This window comes from Mastigoproctus giganteus, chromosome 3, assembly GCF_048544385.1.
Source record: "Mastigoproctus giganteus isolate SK-2022 chromosome 3, ASM4854438v1, whole genome shotgun sequence".
NCBI lineage: Eukaryota > Metazoa > Arthropoda > Arachnida > Uropygi > Thelyphonidae > Mastigoproctus > Mastigoproctus giganteus.
Genome location: NC_143577.1, coordinates 28,030,168 through 28,044,685, shown reverse-complemented (window position 1 = coordinate 28,044,685; position 14,518 = coordinate 28,030,168). Strand labels below are relative to the sequence as shown.

The window sequence follows — 14,518 nt, the reverse complement described above, 5'->3', positions numbered from 1 at the left end:
TTTCATACCGATTTTAAAATTTAAGTGTCTATTATGCATAACATATTGACATGTCGTGTAAAATTCGTTTTTATTGTGAATAATAACTCTCACTTTCCTAATGTCATGATTTATTATTAAAAAGAAAAACAAAAAACAACGTAGTGGTGAATATTGGGACAGATATAAATACAGTCTCATCACAGACATAGAAAAATAATAGCATGGAAGCCAAGTTTATTTATTTAATTATTTAATTAACTAATTAATTGTGAATAAAACAAAATAGAATTATTGTTTTTGTTTGGAAAAATCCCTTTCATATATTTCCCTTTCATCCTTCAACAACTGGAGCCGTATTGCTGGACGAAAAACTCCAGTTTCCGGGAGAAAAAACCATGCTAAACCTGAGTTGAGGAACTCAGCCACGTTGTCAAAGAGACCCATAAAAACTTCCTCCTGTCATCGATGGGACTCGAACTGAAATCTTTTCCACCCGGAGTGGGGAAGCCGGTGACTCTACCAACAGCGCTACCCACGAGGGTTAAAATACATGTTAAGAGAGGACAGTATATACACTGTGCTGCCACTTTATTAGGTACACCTACCTAGTAGCATGTCAAGCCTCCTTTAGCCTTCAAACAGCCTGAATTCATCTAGGCATGGATTGAACAAGATGCTGAAAACGTTGTGCAGGAATGGAGTACCATGCAGACATGAGTGTGTCTCTCAGTTCCTTGAGATTCGACGGAGGTGTAGGCCTGCAGCGAACAGCCCTTTCCAGCTCATCCCAAAGATGTTCAATAGGATTGAGATCCGCGGACTGAGCTGGCCACTGCAGCAAAGAAGAGTCATTGTCATGTTCCTGGAACCATTCCATAGTGATTCGGGCTTTGTACACCGGCGCATTATCCTGCTGGAAGTAACCATCTGACTAAGGATAAACTGTCAACATGAACGGATGCACTTGGTCAGCAACGATGTTTAGATACGATGTGGCATTCAGACGTGAATCATTGGGTATCAATGGACCCAACGTGTGCCAAGAAAACATTCCCCACACCATAACACTGCCCCCACCACCTTGTACAGTAGTCGTCAGACATGACGGGTCCATGGATTCATGTTGTTTTCGCCAAATTCTGAGCCTTCCATCAACATGATGCACCAAGACCTTCGACTCGTCAGACCAAGCAACTGTTTCCCAATTCTCGATAGTCCAGTGCTGGTGTTGCTGTGCCCACAGGAGCCGTGCTCTTTTGTTCTTCATTGATAACAAAGGTACTCGATGTGGCCGTCGGCTACAACAGCCGACGGCCACATCGCGAGAGGATGTTTTCTGTTCGTTGCACCATTCTCGATACACCCTTGAAACTGTGGTGCGTGAAAAGTTCAGGAGAACTGCAGTTTCAGAGATGCTTTGTCCAGCACGTCTTGCACCTACTACCATGCCACGTTCGAAGTCCGTTAGATCACTCCTTTTCCCCATTCTTGCTACGGTTTGTACGCTTAACTGATACTAGAAAGATTGTTGTGCTGCATTTATATCCACAACTGTGGTCATTTGACTTGCAACTTCGTTTGGCACAAACCATTTGTGTGCACAATAGGGGTGTATCTAATAAAGTGGCAGCACGGTGTACTTCCCGCAGAATGGCTTCTGCAGGAAAGGTTATGCTTTTGTTTTTTTCGGTGTTGCAATGAGGTAGACTTTTAAACAGAGCTGTGATGTATACTCGGAATGAAGCCATGTCTCATAGTAATCATCCGTTGCAGCTCCTGACAAACCTCTTTGCAAGGTTTGTCAGGAGTTCGAATTTGTTGTTGCTGAGGTGTGAATAGTCTTGTAACCCAGCGTACTCAAACCTGAATCATATGCAAATAGTCATGGAGAATACTGTGCGTACTTCCTGCTGATATTCTGAACATCTGTGCCACTTGCCGTACTGTTATACGACGATCTTCTCTCACGATTACAGAAGCCCTGTTTATGGTTTCTGTAATTACTGGAGCAGTGTTTGGAGCTCCAGGACTGCCGATTTTTCTGATCGAATCACTTCCATCTTTAAACATTCTAAACCACCTACGAGCTGTACTATATGGTAGTATAGATTCGCCATAAGCCTCTTTTAACATTTCATACGCTTCAGCTGATGTTTCTTTGAGAGGGAAACAAAATTTGAGAGCAGCATATCTTTCCTCGCGTGTCAAGTCCATTATTGCATAGGTGAAACTGAACAGGCATAAACTTGACTGATTGCTAAGGTCACACCGTGTGCACGAGTTAACTGCGCAATTACTATGTGATGCAGTTTGGTCTGGTCTCAAATTCCGCAGTTTAGCCAGAAATAGCAGGCAGTACGGTTGTTCATGAAAAATTATGACCATTCTTTATTGAACAGCCCTCTTGCAGGGACTACAACTTATATAGATTATGGGAGATTATCTCCACTAAATTTCTTCCTGGATTTAATCGATCAAGTTAATTTGGATTCCTTTATTGGATTTCCAATTTTTTTTATCATAAAAACTGTAGCTTAAGGTTTTTTGTTTTTTTTTCTAAAACAGCTTAAGATGGGTGACCAAGACATTGCTGAATCAACCGCGACTTAACTACATGGTCTAACACACGTATAATCACTAACGAACTTTGAAATCACGCGTTCATCTGAGGATCTGTGATTCAATTGTTATATTATACATACATACATCTTCTCAATAATAATTGCTAGATTTCTATTGGTCTAATTTTAATGAAATTTAGGAAGGGCTCGACAAATTGTTCTAAAAGAGCAAAATATAAAATTTCATGAAAATCCAACCATTGCGAGCCGAGTTACATGCAGACGAATCAAAAAAATATTGCTGGATCTCTATTGGTCCGATTGTAATTAAAATTAGAATGGCACAAAAAGGTCCAAATATAAAATTTCATAAAAATCTATCCACTAGGAGCCAATTTATTACATGTGGTCGGACGGACAGATGGAAGACAATGTTGATTGGATTAAGAAATAAAAATATTTAGACTGCAATTCATTTATAAATGGCACCACAAATATCTATAAAACTCAAGCAACTGAAGCTTCACTATTTCTTGATGAGAAGTACAAGTTGAATCGAACTGGAGGAACATCTATTATCGGTGTTATGCACATTCAACTTGATAGCAGTCGTTGTTGAACTGGTACGATGTCCGACCTTATAGAGGGTTTATGAAAATAGTCCTTAAGCAATGTACCCCATCCCACTTTACCCAATATTGCTGCCCTTTTAGGATTCAAATTGCATATGGTAAAGTGAAGAGGTTTAGGACATACTTAAAGCGGTGTCTGGAAGCTGGGAGATGCTCTTGACATTAACAGAAACCAGTCTCGTGCTCTGTATCCCATCCCTCATAAACGCGGGGTTGGATGTCTGTGCTGTCCGAGAAGTATTCGGTGTACGATAACATCACAGCTCTGGGAAAACTTGATGTTCTGTGACAGCAGGGGAGGGGCCAACTCGCTCGTGGCGGTTGATGGTATCATTAGTTGTCAAGGTAATCTAATTATTGGCTGGTATAAAATTAACGACCCATCCCTCGCTTCCTCCTTTCTTTCTCTCCCTTCGCCACCCCACTTTGTCATGCTCGACGGGTGGAGGATAGGATGGCTTGCGATGGTTCTAAGCCATTCATAAGGCGTACCAGCACGTACTTTCAAAAGCTTGGACTCGGTTCGGCATGTGGCGCTAAACGAAAGATTCGTTCTTTGTTTCTGCTGCCAAGCTGTTTCTAAAAAATGGTGTCGTGATAGTTATAATACTCATTTTTAAATTCTTTTTGTCCCTCTGGAAATTTTAACTCTTTAGGATTCAGTCTATTTGGCATCTGGGTAGGGGAATAACAAATTAATACTTTTCTCTCAAAAATATATGAAACTTTAATGAACAAAAAGCTGTCACTGTTCCTCTAATAGTTATTATAGGTTATATAGCTTTCTGTTAGATAACCATAACCAAAATAATAATAATTAACAAATATATATTTTCTTTCAAAATCTTTTAATCAAATATCGCTGGATAGAAATCACTGGTTTTGTTTGATGCTTGAATAACCTTTAAGCACCGATTTTATTTTATTTATAAATAAATAAATTTATATATTTACTGAAACTAATTTCACGCTGAAATATATTTAAAAAAAGAAATTGGAACAGAGTCCAAAAAATAAGCTTTTATTTAGACATCACAATCGTTTGCTTATAGGTGCGATGCACCACTAGTGGCAGTATTAGGAACTAGGCAATGAGTTTAAGTGTGCGATTCTTCGTGGAGATGTATGTATATTTTAACAGGGAGAATTTAGGCCTACATTATAACGTCACCGGTTGACCACACCCCAGGGGAACTCTAGGACTAAATGCTGCGAATCCCTTCACCTTGTTAAACAGTTAACTCACGAACGTGACAGATTTCGACGGGGTATCTTGGGGTCGCAATCTGCTTAATGCAACAACACTGAAAGGGGGGGGGGGGATGGATTTCCAACCTCATCGTACCGATCATCGGCTTCGTCCAAGGATGAATGCAGGATGGAGGGCTTGTTAAAGCATCATATATGCAGACCAGGCAGCCAGTCGACAGCGCTAATCCGCCGTGAAGTAGGCTTAGCGTTGCTTGGTTGAAAAATTGTACTCCAGGGACGACGCGGGCTCCATTGTCTGCCGACATCGAACGTCGCCGTATGCCACCTGTCGCCCGTGTACCTACGATGACGTTCCCAGCTCTCTTGCGAGGGGAAGGGGATGGGGGAAGACTAAGAGTGGTGATGGTGGTGGTGCGGAGTTCAGCTTGGTGACACGCATGACGAAGAGACCCGGTAGGCTATTCATCCTCGCTACAGGGGTCATAAGTAACTGTACGTGAAGCCTGAGGGTATTAGCTGTGGCCTTGTCGAACAGGTCACGGTGACGGTGCTAACTGAAATTAATTTATTTCCCAGAATTCAACTCCAGCTTTGCATAAACACACTTTTATAGCTGCCCGAGAGATCTTTAACGACCCCATTACGGAGTAATGTTAACAGAAATAAATGGAGTCAAGTTTTCTCTCTGACGTCACTTGATTAGTGGAGCAGCGAAAAAAAACTCCAGAGAAGTATAACAACATTTTGGAGTCTTTTCGGAAGAAGGTACTGAAGAATTCTAGAGATGGTATGAACTGTTAGACTAGGTGGTGTCATCCTGTTTCAACGACAAGGAGCTCTGTTTTATGCTTCTTTTAATTCGATGTGAAACTTTTGGTTGCTTGCCATGGCGCTTAAGTTACATTGCATCATATACGTAGATGGGGTTCATGGACATATTATCTTTACAACAGGAGTCGTCAACCTATGTCACTGGTGCCAACAGCAGTACCAGAAATTATCCTGAATTGCATACGAAATTACCTAATGGAATCATCACAAGTTCTTATGCTAGATTCCCGATTTGGGAATCTAGCATAAGAACTAGATTCCCTTCTGAAGAATTTTTCTTATTTTCTTTTAACAAAAAAATTGGGAAAATATCGGGGATGCAACGCTAATTTTAAATAACAAAACTGTACTGTATGTGCTGTATTGTATTATACATTGTGTTGTGTATGTTTGTACAATATACTTTAGGTAGGTTAAATAAGTAAAAATGTTTTGCTTATACTCCGGAACGACCATGTTGGGTTAGAGGAGTTTATAACTAGCACCGGACAAGGGTATTATCAATAACTGTAGTTTCCGGTCATGTAGATTCATACCAAACATAAATGTTGAAAGCATTTCATTCTCTTTCATTTATATTTCAAAAGGTAACGTATTGTGCAGTTCCTAAAGTCGCGCAAAAGTTCCAAAGACCGAATTTTCAGTTCGTAAATCGAACTTGTGTATGTGAGGGACCAGTCAGCCATTCTGATGGGTCCATTCTATCATCACAGAAATTGTCTCACATTCCAAATCAACACCAGACAGCAGATATTCCTTGTATAACTTTGGAGATCATCCATAACATCATCAGAAGTCTTTTATAGAAGGACATACATAGTCTCAGGGAGACCCTCATTATCAAATTATGTTTCGTATTCTCCAGAAAGAAGTTAAATTATTAATTCGTGCGGCTCACTTACCAGAATATGTGAAATCCATTCAGGATAGCTTGATATGAAGAATGGATATCAGACTTTTGCGCTAATTGATTTATTGAGAATACATTATTATATCACGTGGTAGATTTAACTAATTTATTATTGGAAATGCTACAGTTTTGTACGATTGAAACGCCTCAATGCCAAACTTAAAAAATTCTGCCTAAGTTTCGGGAACTCACTGTTTCCGTTTTCAGGCCTATGGGGTTAGAACACTGGTTTGTGGAACAATCCTACAAAGTTGTGCAATAATTTCTTAATAATCTGGAATTTTATGAAACATAAAAGGCATAACTTATCAGCACATCCAATCTCTCTCTTATCTCAATTCATCGCCTAAACATTTGCTGATCACTTCTTTGTAATTTAGTCAAAGGTCCTTCACTCCTCGGCTTCCAACATAACATTTTAAACCTTCTGAAGATGACATTTTCGATAATATTCAAGCAACCGATAATTATCTTGACCCAGACCATTGTATATCAGCAATCTTTTGGAAGAAGACACTTACCACCCTGTAATCCTTATTGGATTTTTTTTTAGAAGCATCGGAAACAAAGGCCACATTGCTCCGTGTATATTGTCCGTAAATTGTGTGTGTTCTGAGGTCATTTTTCTGTTTGCTGTAACCCCTCCATTATTATCGTCTTGAATCTGTCTCTCAAAATTGGGATGCATCCAACCCACATTAAGCAAGTAAATATTAAACCTATCTGTAAGAAAAATGTTATTGACTTGTAAACAACTACAAGCCAATTTAAGTGCAAAACAGTATAGGAAAAATATTCGATACAGCATCACACAGGTGGCATCATAAATCTGATTCCACCTGATACCCTTTGGCACTTTGTTTTGGAGGCATTAAATAATTGACAGAAAGTCGACTGCATCTACACCGACATCTCAAGAGCCGTTGATAATTAGTATTAATATTAGTATTAGTAGCAGCAAATGCAAGAAAGCAAGCATATAAAGCATCAGAACAAAAATCGCACATCACCTGTCCATCTCCTCCAATAATTTGTCTTTCTTGAATTTATTCAAACTACTATTTTCACAACAACAGATGGAAGTTTGTTCCAACAATTAACCACCTGCTGGCTGAAGGCAAACTTTGGCACAGATGTCCCAACCCCAATTCCTCAGTTTGAATTTACCCTCTCTCATGTGTGTAGTCTGAGCAGGAGGAAGTATCCCATCAGCAGGCGCCTAGTCTCCAGACTGCAATTTTCAGAACTGAAGCCTTTCGTGAAGGGAACAAAACTGTGGTCTTACCACAGTTTTAGTGGTAAAGCCACCAATCTCGTTGCCTTCTTTGTACCGGTTCCAGAAGATCTACACTCGTTCTAAAATGAGGACGCAAATGAGGACGCCAGACCTGTATGCAATTCTCAAGATGCGGCATAACGATTCCCTTGTACAATAGGATAATATAATCACCTCCTCATTCCTGCTTGGAAAGTTCCAGTGTATCATTGACAAAACCTCATGAGCTGTCTTGGCTGCCCGTCTGCACTGCTCAGAGAATTTCATATCTGACTGCACAATTACACTTTGGTTTTTTTTCATGTCCACTACTCTGAGTGTAGTACCATACAGTTGGTACATTCATCTGAGATTTCTGCTATACATGAGTACACATTGCATTTGTCAATGTTAAACTTCAACTTTCATTCCTCAGCCCACCTGCCTAATGTTTCAAGACCTTGTTGCAGCTTATTTCCTTGATTACTATCATTAACCACCTTTCCGACTTTTAATCATCATCTTTAAACTTAGACATGATATTAAGAATGATATACCTTCATCAAAATTATTGATACATGTAGAAAACAACAATGGGCCGAGCAGAGAACTCTGGGGGACTCCACTAATAATAATAGTCCACGAATTGCAGTGTCTCTTAATAACCTGTACAAGACCACTGTACAGGACTACTTCTAATCCTTGAGTTTGGCTCCCCAGTCCAGAACCCCTACCAGAAATCTGATAAAACTGAAGAAGTACAAAAAACAAGCAATAGTATACGTAGATTTTTGGCTGAAAACGAAAGCGAGGTAACTTTTTATTTGTCTCACAACATAAATGATCCCTTTAGAAATCATCCTGTTATACGAGGTCGAAAAATAAAGTAACCATAATAATTAAGAAATACTACTAATCTTTAATGGGTGTAGCTGCCTGCAAGGAAGTCTCCCTCTGACTTTACATACACTTCCCAATACCTCTGCGATGCTTGGAAAGATTGTTGAAAATAATTTTTCTGGAAGCGTTTCGTTTAAAGGAATTTTTCAGTACTGGGAGTTTGTATAAAGTCGACTAAGGAAAGATCAAGCTGGTTTAGTGTTCCAGTACTGTTTATTATTATTATTTTATTTATTTTTTTGGCCAAAAATTGGCTTATCGAAAGAGCTGCTGTAGGAAATCCGTTTCCACAATGTCAAAATTCACTCTTTCGACCAAAGATTCTCTGCTTTTCGACAAATTAGCTACCTTAAATAATTCAAGACTTCAAGTAGAATGCTTGGGTGGCTTGTTGTACAGAAATAAATTAATAATGGACATTTCCTTTGATGTAGTCCTCCGTTGCAGCAGAGTTGGCACGATATTCACCTTCTGTCGCTCGTTTGGAGAGGTCAGGGTTCGATTCCCACCGACTACTGGAGAAGTTCTAAAGTCCTATTCATTCAAGGAAGTGGTTACCCGAGCTGAAGTTGTAGAGCTCTTCTCTGTGAGTTATGGAGGATTTTTCATCTCGCACAACATGCAAATCGGCCTGTGAACACACACTTCTGCGACAAAAGGGAGAGCAGCAAGACTTTCAGTGATCGCTTTGAGAAACTCTGGACTTTTCCATCCGAGACTTTGGTACAGTATTTTATTTCTATATCATAAGAAAGCTCCAAATTTTATCACCAGCTATAATTTTTTTTTTTTCAAAATCTTCTTCCAAGTTCTTTTCTTAAAGATTCGAATGAATTTCTTTTCTTTTCTGTATTTGTCGTTGAAATTTTCTAAAAACAGAACTTTCTTGAGATCTTTTGTCAAAATAAATGTAAAATCAACAGTTCGTCTTATTTAGGAAAGGAAAGGAAAGTTCTAAATACGTGAATGTTCCACATTTTTAATTTATTCTCTGTAGAGAAGCATTGTCTAACGTTGTAGAGGGTTGCAAAATGAACAAATATCCTTGAAATTATAAGAACTAAACCTTGTTCTCCACCTTAAATTCGTTTTTAATAAGAAATGTTACTAATATTATCGTACTTTCTCTTTTTGATAATTTTATTAAAAGAAATTTTATATAATAACTAAATATAAGTATTCTTTCTTAATTTTAATAGTTACTAAACGATAATTTATTCGGGCACTCCTTTTTTCTATTGTACAACTGGAAGTAGTGCTGTATTTAACTTAGGTTAGTCAGTTTCGTTTACAGGGTAGCCGTATGTAAATTTAATTAGTTGGAGTACGTTGGATATAGTCTCCATTGAATTATATCTTTATAAGCTAACGAAAAAAACAGATTGACGCATGCGCTTAAGCCTACATAGTCTAACTCAAAAGTCTAATCCTCAGCTTGTTTATTAAAGATTATTTTCGAATGATTCGTTGCAGAATGATATTAATAAGTTTGATTGTTTTTACTTAAAAAGGGTTTTTAGAAATAAGACAGGTAGGTAGTCTGTAGTTCACTAAATCTCATTTTTACAGAGCCCCTACAGAATTATTGGTACATCCATAATAAATCGTGGATTACTTTTAATGCTTGAATATTGTTGTTGATGTAGCCTTAGAATTGTCAACACACAAAACCCACCCATCAGAATTCTGTGAAGATTATTTGCCCTTAGGAGAATTAAAAGATTAATAACCGAGTTCGATGGCCAATGCACTCACTGTATGCACGTTACAAAACTGATTTCTTTCACACTCGGTACTTGCTTGAGGGGTTCCATCGTTTGGGTATCCAACTACGAAAAAGTTCTTTTATCCGCTTCCTACCCACCCTCTCATAATCCCCCTTATCGGCTATAAATGTCTACGGTTGGCTCTTACTCACTAATCGACACGCTGCAAACTATTAGTAAGGCCGACTCTTTATGACGGAGGTTATAAAGTGTCATTAGGGACTCCCCTGAATCTTGCGGCCCAAGGAAACGCTGGCCTCCAAACTGATCGTTATAGAAATGTTATGGTGTACTCCGTGCAGGCCGTCACTGGCGTTCAACTTAATTAAATTGGCTACTGCGCATGCGCCAAGAAGGCCTGTTCCATTCGCCTAGTGCGGTTTATCCCGAATAATATTCGAAAGTAACGTAAAAGTTAGTGTAGGTGGCGCTTTTTTTTTACAACAAATAGCACTTGGAGGAGAAAAGGACAGCTGTGAAAAGGTGATGGATTTCTAAACGTGAGGGAGGAAAGTTTTGAGGTGGCTACTTCGGATGGAGAAAAAAACGTTGACTTGAATGAGAGTCTCAGGTATTGGCGGAGAAATGAAATCAGCTTTTGTGTGACAGAATGCGGGGTTTGGAATATCGTGAAAGGAAGGAAAAAGTGCCTATCACACACCCTGCGATAACGGTCCTGGAAAGAAAGAAGGATGGAAATCCAAATAAAGACGGATTCCTTTTTTCTCCATCATCGAACTTAGACGATTTCTTCACCTAAAAAAAATGTGCGCTTTTTTTTTTTTTTCTGTTTGTTTGTTGTTTACGAAGAAGAAAATACTTCTGGAAATGAGATATTACCGATTTACTAGTGACGTGTGATGACTTCGAGTCTGGAAAAGTTTGGTTAGTAGTAATGAAAAAAGTGTGGAAGTAATGCTTTTTGTTTCAGTTATAATGACAAATGTGAGAAGCCATATTGGATTTTAAAAAGACATGAAAAAAGTTGAGAGTTGTTTCTTTCAAATAATGATAAAATTTGAAAAACCATTTGGCGTATAATAATAATAATAATGTTGGCGAGATAAAACAGTATTCAGAAAACCAACAAACAACTTGAATTTGATGTATTTAGTAATTTACAGCATATTTTTACAGCCATTTTATGCTGTTAATATCAATAATTCATTATACCAGATAGACATCAGGAGTAGCAGCGACATCTAGTGCGAATAAAAAGAAAAGACTGAAAAAAAAAATGATAATTCAATAGCCAATCATTTTATTCCTAAAACTATAATAAGTTTAACTGATAGTTCCAACAATTTAGATAATATTTATGTCATATTCCAAATGACCTCAAGTTTTAAAAAAAACATAGATTGAATATTTTTCATCTAATCATATTTATTTGCGATATAATGCAATAATTGTTATATTTATTATTTTAAGAAGAAAGCGACCTCTGGTGTATTTATAAAAAAAAAGGTTAAAAAATACACATTAACATTTTATTCCTTTATATTATGTGAATATCTAAAATTACATACAGTAACTTCAGTTATTACATAAATATTACGTAATTAATCATATTTTAAATATATTATAATAAATTACAATTAATGAAGTTAAGATAAACGAAATTACGAATGTATAAACGAAATTACGAATGTATAAACGACTTATATATAATAATTCACAATAAATACAAAATGTATTTTAAAAGGTAAATTAAACCATTAATATTACTCTAAAAATGCATCTTTAATACCCTGTATTTCTCCAATCCTACATATAGAGCTGGATAATTTTTATTCTACAATTTAAAATTCATTGCTCTCTGAAAAAACGTTTCGAATTTGCATAGCTGACGTAACATGGTGTATTCCCTAATCGTAATCTTCTTGGGAGGTGGCAATAAATAATGTTTGGTTCGGCTCAATACACTTTCTGTTCACCGTGATGCAGTCAATTGATGGTCAGTCTGTTTCTGTTAATGGTGGCCCTAAATCACCATGGAAACAGTCGATGAAGGGTTCGGTGTATAAACAAGCAACGGACTCCAGAAAGAGATACATATATCATGCTCCCCCACCACCACCACCACTACCACCATCCACCCTCGGGGCCCGTAAAACGAGTGGTCATCGTGTGGTCAGTTCGTAGCTGGGTTATTAAGTCATTCTGCCAACTGCATGAAGACCTCCAATAAATATCACTCCAGCGCCGACTGGCTCTGTGTTGTTTTTTCTGAATATTGTGTTTATTTCGGATGCATCATTTTTGAGACATATCAGTCCACTAGAGGGCGGTGCTGCGTGCAGCGAGAAGTAGGCTAATGGGCTGAAGATGAATGTGGTTATTTCATGTACGTACGATAAGCACATTTCCCTAAGTACCCATGAAATTATGGGACAGCATTACACTGTAGATAAGGAGAAATGACCTGGTGCTTCCCAAATCACGCTTAGAATGGAGTCATTGGATGGGCTTCCTTATCGACAACTTTTTTTTTACATCCAATAGCAAAATAACTGCTTTCAGCTGTTCTGTGGAAGAAAAAGATAATTACAGACAGACACGCTACAAATGTTTCTGAGTTCAGGGTAATTCTTGTGATCACAGACAGAATATAGATAGCAGTATACGCAGACAGAGAATAGGCTACAGATGGGTGGATAGCGTAAAACTGGCAGATAGATAGATAACATAAAACAGACAAGCAACGGAAGAGAAAATACAGATAGAGAAAGAAAAAAAAAAAAAAAACAGAACAGACTTTCAATCATATAGACAGACAGAAAGAAACAAACAATTTAAGTTACTGGTTACCTAAGTGGTAGCTCATAGTCCAAGGGTAATTCGTGCGTTCTCTGGCCAGTTTGTCTGTTTTCTTGTACTTTAGAAATTCAGAAAGAAAAGAGCTTGCTACCCTCTCGAGCTTATTTTATACCATGGCAGAGTTAATCGGTTTCGATTAACTATGCCATACTATAAAATAAGCTCCATAAAAGTATACTTTTCATCATTGAGGGATTCGAATCCAGGACTTTTCCACATAGTGTGAGAAAACGGAAAAGCAATAAGGAGACCATTAATTGATAAAAATTGGTGATCATTTAGCTCTATTATACGATGACAAAAGAAGTCTTTTAGTGCACAATTTTTATTCATTTAATCTGGAGGAACAATAGCATTAGAGGCTGTTTAGAAAAGAGATATATAAAAGTTTATTGAGAGGGTTGCTACATGAATATTTCCCTTATAATTAGAGGAAAATTGCTGTGGTGTGGATAGATTAAAAAAGAAAACCTCGCCTTTGTCTCCTGCATTGGTTTCTCCTTTTTTAACATGCGCAATCCACAGACGTTCTCTGACAGAGAGAGATAATGTGATGTTTGTGACTATCACTACTCAAGAGATGAACGTGTCTGAATTCCTGATGTTCGGATCAGAGTCTAATACTCCCTTTTGACTTTGGCTATCCCCTAACCTCGTAGTGGTCCATTAATGTCCATTAGACCCCCACATCTGGCCAAACTTTTCTCATCGGTTTACTCTTCCTGTTGCGTTCTACCCAGCGTCACCTTAGTGACTTTAAAAAAGGCAGTGTTAATGACGAACGCGGCTAAATGGTGGCGTGCGTGTCGGCAGTTTAAACGTGTCCAGCTGTCGGCTGAACAGGCCGGACAAAGCGTCCCATCATGCGGACAATGCAGGGCGCGTGATTCCAATGAATATTTCATTGACCATTTTCATTAAGCCGCAGTGAGCCATTAGTCAGGGACGGAACATCCGAATTATTATTTATAGAGACTCTGCCGCCAAAATCCCCCTCCTTCCCCCAAACTGGCAAGTCGCTCCACCCACAGACTTTCTGGGTCGGCTGTCCCGGTTGTGAAATGCGCGCACTCGTTCGCTTACATTGTCGACACAGAGTCGCGTGCATTTACGTGTTGTTTGAGATACGTGCAAACCGGCGAACCTCCCCTTTGTCTACCCCCATCTTCTCCGCGCCTCTATCGCTAGCCATCTGTTAGATTATACTGACAGCGAACGTGATATCAGTCCATCTAAACCTAGTACTATCGTAACTAAGACTTGTGTATTTTGCTCTCCTTTGTTTCCATTTATAAAGCATGCCCACATCCCACACAATACCTTCCCAAATTTTTAATTGAGGTTATTGTCTAACCAGTGAATATCAGAAATCTAGACTGGCATTGCCTCCATCACTATTAAATCTACAGGTCTGGTACGGTAAAAGATATTGAGGATTCTTGTCCAATAAATACATCAAAAATCTTTTAAAAAAGAAACTCATATAAGAGTTTGCTTTGGTCTCCCAATTTTAATCTTCAGTCTTGATTTTCAAAGAAATAAAACAAAGAATCATAACTCCATAAATATATACATTATAAACAGGCAATTGACCCCTAAACGCCTTATCAGAGGGATTTACAAATAATCATGAATTTGTTATTCTACAT

The 14,518-nt window shown here is 38.2% G+C and overlaps 1 protein-coding gene across 1 annotated transcript; it reads right to left on the bottom strand.

The window, feature by feature from the left end:
* Positions 1-1,839: 1,839 nt before the first annotated feature.
* LOC150087826 (protein GVQW3-like) lies at positions 1,840-2,196 on the bottom strand. Its single transcript, XM_090369930.1, has one exon. It carries the CDS (start codon positions 2,194-2,196, stop codon positions 1,840-1,842), a length of 357 nt encoding a protein of 118 aa, XP_090226056.1.
* Between the last annotated feature and the right edge of the window lie 12,322 nt (positions 2,197-14,518).

Excerpts from the sequence above, each read along its gene's own strand:
- LOC150087826 (XM_090369930.1), bottom strand. The coding sequence starts at position 2,196 with ATGGACTTGACACGCGAGGAAAGATATGCTGCTCTCAAATTTTGTTTC.